General features: G+C 35.5%; 1 protein-coding gene across 3 annotated transcripts in view; it reads left to right on the forward strand.

Moving 5' to 3' along the window:
- MIER3 (MIER family member 3) overlaps positions 1-10,973 on the forward strand; it is a 32,592-nt gene extending 21,619 nt beyond the window's left edge. For all 3 annotated transcript variants that reach the window (XM_081054093.1, XM_081054094.1, XM_081054095.1), the window contains 4 exons: positions 516-610; positions 5,985-6,112; positions 6,196-6,338; positions 6,450-10,973. In XM_081054093.1, the coding sequence (XP_080910219.1) occupies positions 516-610; positions 5,985-6,112; positions 6,196-6,338; positions 6,450-6,907 (824 nt within the window). In that variant the 3' untranslated portion in view covers positions 6,908-10,973. The remainder of the gene's footprint in view (positions 1-515; positions 611-5,984; positions 6,113-6,195; positions 6,339-6,449) is intronic.
- Positions 10,974-11,541: the final 568 nt, after the last annotated feature.

Consider the following 11,541-nt stretch of genomic DNA (forward strand, 5'->3'; position numbering starts at 1 on the left):
TCTCTTGAGAGCATGCACTATTTCTTATTTCCTTTATATTTCCAGAGTATAACACTGAAAACTGACTTTAAATAAATATATATTGATTATTTATGGTCTTTAATTGAAGAATTTACAGTTTTGATGTGAGACTAAAATAAGGCTTTTTTCCCCATAAAGGATATAACCCTTTTTTCTAATTAAAAGAAAAATATTCCCATTGTTTAAAAAAAAACAAAAACCCAGAAAAATAATCAGCATAAACTGTAGAAAAACATTAAATTATTCCACCATATGCAGAGAAAATAATCAGTGTTTATATTTTGGTATTATAGACTTTCAAAAGATTTATAGCCTGTATACTTTTTGTAATCCTAACTAAAATCTCCAACATATAGAATGTGTGTGTGCACGCACGCGTGTGTAGAGAGAGAGTGTGTTTATGGCATTTTATGGGGAAAACGCACTGACAGTAAATTAGTGATTCATATAAAAGGGTTTTGAGGCCAATGAGTTTTGTTTTAAAATTTACTTAGAGGGAATGACTGCGTGGACGGAAGAAGAATGCCGGAGCTTTGAACATGCACTCATGCTTTTTGGAAAAGATTTTCATCTTATACAGAAGAATAAGGTAAGTTAGGCAAATTAATACAGAGAAATTGCTTAGTAATTGCAGTGAATATAAGCAACTAATTTTCCAGTCACTTGGGTAGAAGAAAAGGAAGCCATTTGTTAATGCTTCCCTGCCACTAACATTTCTACTGTTGCTCTCATAGATGCCACAGCCTGCTCGTGGGAGGGCTGGTAATATACTCACATATCTTTACACATATGCAATTGTCATAATCTACTTAAAGAAAATGCATTTATTGTGTTTTTCAGGAAGTCTTACTCTTCTTCCATTTTCCTTGACTTTGATTTCTTTCTAAACTACTCAGAGGTTTGTGGCCTCAAAAATGTTTCTCTTCAGCAGCAAGAACTGCAGTTGCTGAAGAAACATTGGTTACTAAAAGCAATTAAAGATATTCTAACATCAAACACTGGTGAGGTTGTGGAACAGCAGGAAGTCTCATTCATTGCTGGTGGGAATGCGAAATGGTACAGACACTTTGAGAGAGTTTGTCAGTTTCTTACAAAACTAACCATACTCTTAACCATACAACCTAGCAGTAGTACTCATTGGTAATTACCCAAAGGAGTTGAAAAGTTATGTCCATACAAAAACTTTCACACAAATGTTTATAGCAGCTTTAATCATAATTGCTAAAATTTGCAAGTGATTAAGATGTCCTTTGAAGTGAATGGATAAACTGTGGAACATCCATATAATGTAGTATTATTCAGCTCTTAAAAGAAATGAGCTATACAGCTACAAAAAGGCATACAGGAACCTTAAATGCATATTTCTAAGCTAAAGAAGCCAGTTTGAAAAGGCTGCATACTGTATAATTCCAACTACTGTATGATTCTGGAAAAGGCAAAACTGGAGGCAGCAGAAAGATCAGTGTTCCCGGGGTTAGTGAGGAGGGAAGGATGAAGAGGTTAGTGAGGAGGGAGGGATGAATAGACAGAGCACGGAGGATTTTGGGGCTGTGAAATTACTGTATATGATACTGTAATGGTGGATACATGTCATTATTTGTCAAAACCCATAGAATATACAATACCAGGAGTGAACCCTAATGTAAATGATGGACTTTGGGTGATAAAGATGAGTCTGTTGGTTCATTGATTGTAACAAATGTACCATTTTGGTGGGGATATTGATGGTGGGGGAGCCTGTGCATAGGTGGAAGCAGCAAGTATATGGGAACCCCTGTATTTTCTGCTCAAGTCTGCTGTGAACCTAAAACTGCTCTAAAAAATAAAAATGTGTGTGTGTATGTGTGTATATTCTAATAGTTTGGAATGATTTTCATTTAAGTTTGCTTAGTTTATTATCTTTCTTTATCCTAAAGGAACATAGGATTCTGAAGTATTTAGGTGGGTAGGTCAATATTTTATGCCTTTTTCTTTTTAATTAATAGACTTTATTTTTTAGAGGAGTGTTTGCTTTACAGAAAAATTGATCAGAAAGTACTCAGAGTTCCCTTACACCCTATCTCCCTGCACATACACAGCTTCCATTAGTATTAATATCTTACATTAGTGTGATACATTTGTTAGTGAACCAATATTAATACATTAATTAATTGTTATTAACTGAAAGTCTGTAGTTTATATTACTGTTCATTCTTTGTGTTGGTTTTGGCAAACATATAAAGATATGTGTCCACCATTATAGTATCATACAGAATAGTTACACAGACCTAAAAATGCCTGTGCTCTAACCTATTCTAACCTATTCCTTCCTCCCTCCCTCTACCCCACCTTAACCTCGGGCTTTTTACTGTCTCTATATTTTTCCCATTTCAGAATGTCATGTAGTTGGAATCAGATAGTGTCTAGTCTTTTCAGATTGCCTTCGTTGATTTAGCAATTATGCATTAAGGTTTCTCCATGTCTTTTCGTGGCTTAATAGCTCATTTCTTTTATCACATTTTTTTTTATTCCATTCTGTGGTTGTACCAGTTTGTTTATCCATTCACCCGTTGGATTGGAGGACACCTTGGTAATTTTCAGGTTTTGGCAATTTTGAATAAAGCTACTGTAAACATCTGTATGGAGGCTTTTCTGTGGATGTAAGTTTCCACTTCTTTGGATAAATACCAATGGGCGTGGATTGCTGGATTATATGCTAAGAGTGTGCTTGGTTTTGTAAGAAATAAACGGTCTTCCAAAGTGGCTGTACCATTTCACATTCCCTCCAGCACTGAATGAGAGTTCCTGTTGCCACATCCTTGGCAGCATTTGGTGTTGTCAGTGTTTTAGATTTTGGCCATTCTAATAGGTGTTTCATGATAACTAGAGGTTTTAGTTTGCATTTCCCTGATGATATATAATGTGAAGCATCTTTTCATATGCTCGTTTGCCTTCTGTATATCTTCTTTGGTGCCTATTAAGGTCTTTAGCCCATTTTTTCAGTCAGGTGTTTTTTTCTTATTGTTGAGTTTTAAGATTTCTTTGTATGTTTTGGATCATGGTCCTTTATCAGATATGTTTTGCAAATATTTTCTCCCAGTCTGTGGTTTGTCTTTTCATCTTTTTAACAGTGTCTTTGCAAAGTAGAAGTTTTTAATTTTAATGAAGTCCAACTTACCAATTTTTCTTCCATAGATTGTGCTTTTAGTGTTGTATCTAAAGTCATCACCATCCTCAAGGTCATCTAGATTTTCCCCTATGTAGTTCTCCTTCTGAGAGCTTTATAGTTTTACATTTAGGTCCATAACCATTTTGAATTAATTTTTGTGAAAAAATGTGAGGTCTGTGTCTAGATTTCCTTCCCTTCCCTTCCCTTCCCTTCCCTTCCCTTCCCTTCCCTTCCCTTCCCTTCCCTTCCCTTCCCTTCCCTTCCCTTTTGCATGTGGGTGTCCAGTTGTTCTATACTTTCTGGAAAAAGTATAGAAAAGACTATACTTTGGAAAGTATAGTCTTTGTGGAAAAGACTATACTTTCTTCATTGAATTTTTTTTTGGTCAAAGATTAGTTGACTCTCTCTCTCTCTTTCTCTCTCTCTATATATATATGTATGTTAATTTTTCAAATTTTCTTATTTGGGAATATTGGAGAACAGTGTGTTTCTCCAGGGCCCATCAGCTCCAAGTTGTTGTCTCTCAATCTAGCCATGGAGTGCACAGCTCAGCTTCTAGTCCAGTTGCCATTTTTTTTCAATCTTTAGATGCAGGGGTCACAGCCCACTATCCCATGCGAGAATTAAATCGGCAACCTTGTTGTTAAGAGCTCGCACTCTAACCAACTGAGCCATCTGGCCGCCCCTCTGGAATCTCAGCAGCAGCTCATTGTCTTCAATCTAATTATGGAGGAACCAGCTCACTGACCCATGTGGGAATCGAACCGGCAACCCTGTTGTTCAGAGCTTGCGCTCTAACCAACTGAGCCAATCCGTCCGCCCCTAGTTGACTATATTTGTGTGGGTCTATATCTGGGCTCTTTATTCTGTTCTGTTAATCTATTTGTTCTGTAAGCCAGTCCTCCAGCTTTGTTCTTCTCCTTCAATGTTGTGTTGGCTATCCTGGTTTTTTTTCCTTTCCACATTAACATTGGAATTAGTTTGTCAATATTTATTAAATAACTTGCTGGGATTTTGTTCAGGATTGTACTAAACCTATAGATCAAATTGGGAAAACTGACATCCTAACAATAATGAGTCTCCCCACTCATAAATATAGAATGTCTTTCTATTTATTTAGGTCTTTTTTAATCAGAATTTTGTAGTTTCCTTTATATAGATCTTGCACATATTTTGTTAAGATTTATGCCTAAGTATTTCAATTTTGAGTGTGGTAATGTAAATGGTATTGTGGTTTTAATTTCAAATATCAATTGTTCATTGTTGGTATATAGGAAAGCAATTGATTTTTGCATATTAATTTTGTATCCTGCAACCTTGGCTATAATCCTTTATTAGTTCCAGGAAGTTTTTTGGTGATTCTTTGGAATTTTCTGTATAGATGATCATGTCATCTGTGAACAGAATTTTATTTCATCCTTGTCAATCTATGTATCTTTTATTTCTTTTTCTTGTCGTATTGCATTATCTAGTCCTTCCACTATGATATTGAATAGTTTCATGCTTTTTTGTATTTATGAAAATGTAACTTTTTTTTTTTCAAAGATGAAGTGTTTCATTTAGTGGATAAAAGATTGTTAAAGACGTCTGGGTTGCCCCCAAAACATCAGTTTTGCAATGACTTGTGAAATGTATCCATTCATTTCATAAATAATTAAGTCCTGTCATTTACCAGACATTGTTTTAAGCACTAGAGATATATCTGTGAATAAGACAGGAAAGGCCTCTGTCCCCAAGAAGCCTATATTCTCTGTGAAGACTTAAAGTTAGTGATGTTTATTGAAAGGTATCCTTTATTGTTTGATTTAAAAAGTTTGTCCCTGTATTATTATTTTATATCATAACATGCTCACTAGTCAGGATAGATACTAAAACTTCCTTTTTGGGTACTGAAGCAGTGGAGTGTTTATTAGACAGAGATACAGAATTTTCTCTGTATGTCTGACCTCGTATTTGTAGCTGTGCATAGTTGGAGGGGCATTAGTCTGGATGTGGAGCCAAATTGTTGAGGCTCAGATTTTATTATTGTTGTTCTTATTAAACTCAGTTGGCGATAAGAGCCAAATATATGTTGGAGGAAAAAACCCTGCTTTTAGCTAGCAAATCATCTTAAATTCCAGATGCAGTAGTGCCGATCCCTTTTCCAAGAGTTCTTAATCTCTTGTGGATCATGGAACCCATTGATAGTCTGGTGAAGCCACAGTCCTTCCCAGAAAAGTGTATTTGCGTATAATTTTAGGGATTACTAGATTTTAGTGAGACCCATTCCTGGACCCCTAAAGGTTAAAAAGGACCCCTGCTGCAGTAAGCAAGAATCACAGAGTTCAGTAAAGGATGCCAGTGTTTTACAATTCTTAGTAAAGATGTAAGATAATTTCTGGACGTACATTTATTTTATAAACTAATACATTCTGATTTAAATAAAAAACCTTGGGCTTTTGAAGTTAGACCTTATTATTAAATAGTGTAAATGTAAAGATATTTCACTAATAAAATGTTTAGAATTTCATAATTAGGAGGATAGAAAATGTCCCATGGATTGAAGGTACAGTGTTATTAAAAAAAAAGTTAATAGGGTGGCCGGTTGGCTCAGTTGATTAGAGCGTAGTGCTCATAACAAACACCAAGGTCGTCGGTTCAATTCCCACATGGGCCAGTGAGCTGCACCCTCCACAACTAGAGTGAAAACAACGACTTGACTTGGAGCTGATGGGTCCTGGAAAAACACAGTGTTCCCCAATAATCCCCAATTAAAAAAAAGTTAATAAAAAATGTGTTGGGTTTGTTTTTAAAAGTCCAATTTTTTTGTTGTTAGGTGAGAACTAGAACAGTTGCTGAATGTGTAGCATTCTACTATATGTGGAAGAAATCTGAACGCTATGATTACTTTGCTCAACAGACAAGATTCGGAAAGAAACGATATAACCATCACCCTGGAGTTACGTAAGTTCATTGGGCTTGACTTTAGGAACTTTAATTTGTAACTGTGATAGGCAGTCATAAAATTATTGGGGTGTGTTTTTCAGGGATTACATGGATCGTTTGGTAGATGAAACAGAAGCTCTGGGTGGGACAGTAAATTCTTCAGCCTTAACTTCCAACCGACCTGAGCCTATTCCTGATCAACAGCTGAACATTCTCAACTCTTTCACTGCCAGTGACTTGACAGGTAAAATTGGCGTATTTTTGCATTCTTTAGCTTGGCCCAAAATTGTGTCCTCCTTGTTTTATGACATAGAACGATTTACTTATAAACCATTTTCTATCTTTTTCTGTTTAGCTTTGACCAACAGTGTAGCAACCAGCTGCAACCCCACGGATGTGAATTGTTTGGATGATAGCTTTCCTCCACTGGGCAACACACCCCGTGGACAAGTAAATCATGTGCCTGTTGTAACGGAGGAGTTACTCACCCTGCCCAGCAATGGGGAAAGTGATTGTTTTAATTTATTTGAGACTGGATTTTATCATTCGGAGCTAAACCCCATGAACATGTGCAGTGAAGAGTCAGAAAGACCAGCAAAGAGATTGAAAGTGGGCATTGCTGTTCCTGAATCCTTTATAAATGAGGTTTCTGTAAATAATTTGGGTGTGGACTTTGAAAATCACACACATCACATCACCAGTGCCAAAATGGCTGTCTCTGTGGCTGACTTCGGCAGTCTGTCTGCCAGTGAGACCAATGGTTTCATCAGTGCCCACACTCTGCATCAGCATGCTGCCCTTCACTCTGAGTGACACGAGTGAGGGACCCAGAAACAGTGGGTGTGCAGTACCAGTAAACTTGAGGAAAGTGTCAGGTTTGCTTAGTCTTTCACTGGAAGTTTGAACGTTTTTCACTATGACATCAGTGATGTCAGTATGTATAGAACTATATCTTGATTTATCAAGAGTATTTTCATTTTTCAATCCATAAATGTGGAAATGAACTATGATCAGCAGAGTTGGGAACTAAGATTGAACTCTGTGGTGCAGCTTTAAGCTCTGCTTATCTCTTCCTCATCTCCCAATACCTCTTCCCCACTCCCTTCTTTTTCTATTTTCTGTTCCCCACATCCCTCACTCCCAATTTTAAAACCTGTAGACAGAGGCCACCAGCTCAAAACCAGCACAGATGTTCTGAACTGAATGGAGTGGCTTCTTCTTGTGTAAATTCCTTTTGCCGTAATGGATGCAGTGGAATAACAATGTTTACAGGTACCGATCCTGATCCCTGCTAAATGTAGCATTTTGGGGTTTATTTTCTTAACTAAAAGCAGGGTTAGGTTTCTTTAAACTGCACAAACATGCAAAGATTTTTTAAACATGGAAACTTCTCTCATGTTATTCAACTAGAGCACTTCAGTTTACAAAACAGCAAGTCCATCTTTATGGAAGCCAGCACAAGGAACTGTGTGCAAATAATGAAGACGCTTGCTTGGATCCTGTTTGAAAATACTGGACCAGGGCTACCTTACACAAAATCAGTCATCTTACTGTCACAAGATTTTTGTGTAACTTCATTTATTGGCTACAAATTTGGCGTTTGAAGATGTGGTATTCCAGTGAGGTTTTTGTCCACCATTGTCAAGATTGTAATTGTAAAAATCATACCAGTCGTTGATAATTTAGTTTATCCTGAGGCAGTTGACTGGCCGGGCACAGTCTACAAAGCCTAGGATGTTGCCACTCAATGGTTTACATTTTGGGACACCTCTTAAGTTGTTTGTAGCACTGCAGTTCAAAGTGTTAATATTTAGGAGGGACTTCCGGCTTTACACATAATGCAGTAGAACCTTGAAGTATATTTAAACTGTTTTGTTTAGCTTGAACAGTTGGCAAGAAAAATGTGAGTTCCTATCTGAAATAGAATGGTACGTTACCACTTTTTTAAAAAGTTATAGACATTCAGATGCATCTCAAACTCACTTTTATTTTTATTACAAACGTGAAAGAGAAGCCATTGTCATAAACTTTGGCCATTTTGGCTCTATAGACACGCATCTTTAAGTTACAACGTGAATGCAAACCATATGTAATACAGTATTAGGATGTAATAAGCTTTGCTTTTGTATTTCAGTTAAAACAGAATTTTACTTTTTTTTTGCACCGCCTTAATTAAATGTTCAATTTCTACTAGTTGTCTTGCTTTGCAAAAAACTTAAACGTTTGGCTGCATTGCTGATATTTGTAAGTATAAGTCACTTCAAGGTTGTGCTGATGAGTAGGTAGATTGTAGTAACCTTAGTAGTGATGGAAAGGGAGGGTATTTATTATACAAACTGTGAACTGCAATGACATCCTTAGTTTTGGATGATGTGTATTCTTGTTTTTCTTTGCAGCATTTTAATGAAGATTGCTTTGAAGTGTTTACGCAGTAGCACATTTACTATAAATTGTAGGTTAGCACAGTGGACAAAAGTAGATAAATTAATAACTTAAAATCAGTCTCTAATTTATACATCTAAAGTCTAGCATTCCTGTATGCACACAGTAAATAATGGGTAGCCTGGGCTGTATGTTGCTTTTAGATATTTTTATCCAAGTTGTCAGCTTCTTATTGCTGTGGTGTTGTGCTAAACTTTGACCTTATTTCTTTTATTAAAAATCAGTACAACTTGTATGATTTACTAAGATACTGGCCATAATCGTCCATTGTTATCACTTTAATTTTCACTCTGGGTTTACAGTGGCTGGTCTATATAAAATAATTTACACAAAGATGACTGAATGGTAATACCAGTTGCACTTAAATGAACATGCCCATTCTCAGTAGCTGATGCAGTAATATATTCAGTTTATCTATGCATTGCTGGGATCTTGATATAAGGTGGAAACAGTGTTTCTTATCTAAAGTTTTGATTATCAGCAAGTTGAATGGACACTTTAGTTATTTAAATAAAGATTTTTGACCAAAATCCAGAAAATGATATGAGAGAAAAATAAATTCCAGCTAGTTTAATAGATTTTTAAATGCCAATCTGATTTTAGCCTCTTAGAGAGTGCTAACTAGCTGGTAACGTTTACTTTTAATTCCTTGTTAAAATGAGGCAATAATTTGCAAGATTTTTGTATATATATGTAAATTCTTCATATCTTTTTAGATCTAATTCAATATTTTCTGACTGCTTCTGCCATGTATAATACCATTTTTGTGCATGCTTGATGTGACATTCATAAATTGTACCACTATGACTTTATCCATGTAAAATAGCTATTTATTGAATTTTCTTTTAAAAGCTGGATTTAACTGGTTTTTTTCCCTCTCCGTTTAAGCATCTTAACATAGAATTTGTTACCGTTTATTAGAAGAATTGCGTTTGAGAGCATGCAAATAACTGATTTGCAATCACATGAAGAAACAATAATGCCTTTAGTGTCAAGTGTTAAGCACAATTCTTATAACAAACTGTGATAAATTCTTTTTTTTTTTCCTTTGCTGCATTATTTTTGTATGAACAAACCAAAAATCCATGGTGAGCAGTTGCAGTGTTGGCTGATGTATCTTTTATGTACAGAGAATTTGAAGAGGACGGCGGATTCATTTAGAAGTGTAACTGGTGCTGTGATTATAGCAATACTTTTATTAGTCGTACTTCATCTTTTTCATGCTAGCTTTTTAAATGTTCAGTTTTCCTCTTGTCATGGTCAACTGCTGAATTTACTTGAAGGATGTAGAATACTGTTTAAACAATACTAAAGTGTGTACAATTAGGTCAAAGAATTGTGCAATTGTTTCCTTTTTAATTTTTAAAATTGAGGGTCATAAATATTTGAGAACGTCAGATCTAATAGAGCATAGTGATACTATTTAATTTAACCAAAGTCTCTAGTGAATATTTCAACTTTGAATGTAAACTAATGAATAAACCTGACCACCAAGGAGATTGTTTGCCCAGAGTTTCAAAGCACATTGTCTACAAATGGAAATTGAAATAATTTATAAAAATATTGACATTACTATGTTTTTTAAAAAGTTCTTAATTTTTTCACTAAAAGGAGGAAACTATTAGTTTTATTGTTAAATATGGTAGATGTTAAAATTCCTCTTAGATAACCAGTGATTCCAATGGTCCCAGTTTGAAGTAAGTACCCTGTATGAGATTAATTAGTGACAATCAGAACAAGTTTTAGTATCAGATGTTCAAGAGGAAGTTGCTATTGTTGTATTGATTTTAATATTTGTACATAAACACTGATTTTTTTGAGCATTATTTTGTATTTGTTGTACTTTAATACCTGGTGTACAGTTCCAGAAATAAAAATCTGGAAATCTTTTTTTTTTCTTGGTTCGTGTGAATATTTGCCACAAATAGGTTTTTATTTAACAAGTCTTAAGCTAAACACATGGGTAGATATTTAACTACTGCTAAATTGGTTTAGATGTAGTAAATATTTGATAAGTAATAAAGGTGGTAGATAAAATAAATTTTCTTTGAATCCTGTAGTAAATTTTCATTTATAACTGAATTGTAGTCATCTCAAAGTGAGGATTATACTTTCAGTTTAATTCAGGAAATATTTGACTGTTTTATGTTTCAAAAACTGTCTTTTAGGAACATAGCTGAAATTGAATCACGTTATTACTGGACAATATATTTATGGTAAACTAGTCTTATCTATAATATTCATAGTTTAGTAGACTAGAAATATCTTCCCTAAGTCTTCATGTTTTCAAGGTAAAGATCTTTCAGCCTAATTTCACAAGTTTGTCCCCATATTTCATTTGCTCTTACCAGAGCTTTCTCTGTCTAGTTCTAGTCTTAATATGCAGTGATCAGATTGCATATAATGTCCAGATTTTGTATAAGGACAAAAGGAGGATAAAAATGAAAACAAAAAAAAAACCCCACCTTGACTCCTCTGCTTTGGTAACTTGTCTAAAACCACATTCCTTCAGACACCAAAGAGCCTTGATGTGCAGGGCTCTGTGGTGGACACATAACGTAAATGCCTTCAACGGGGACTTTTGAATACAGCCAAGAGTACAGCCAAGTATCATGACAGCTATGTAGTATTTCAGGCTTTTAGGGGAAGGAGGAGAGCCTTGTGGGAGCAGAAGAATCTCTAGTGACTTCTAGACCTTATCCTTTTTGGCCATAATTTCCATCGATGGTACGCTTTTTGAACCTGCTGCTTCTCTGATTTCTCATAGGCCTCATGGCATCTGTAAATCGGACATTTCATAATACACACTTAAACCAAACCCTGGGACACAGTACTGTTGGCCATATCCCATCCATGTAAGTGATCCCTAATCCTCATCCTGTTCCCATGGCTGTGGGTTCTGACAAAACAGTGCCAGAGGCACTGAATTCCTGGTCCTAGATGGGGAATGCTCACTTTTTTCTAGGTTTAATACCCCAGTTAACGTTCACTTCAGAGATACTGTA

This window comes from Rhinolophus hipposideros (assembly GCF_964194185.1).
Source record: "Rhinolophus hipposideros genome assembly, chromosome: 7".
Taxonomy (NCBI): Eukaryota; Metazoa; Chordata; class Mammalia; order Chiroptera; family Rhinolophidae; genus Rhinolophus; species Rhinolophus hipposideros.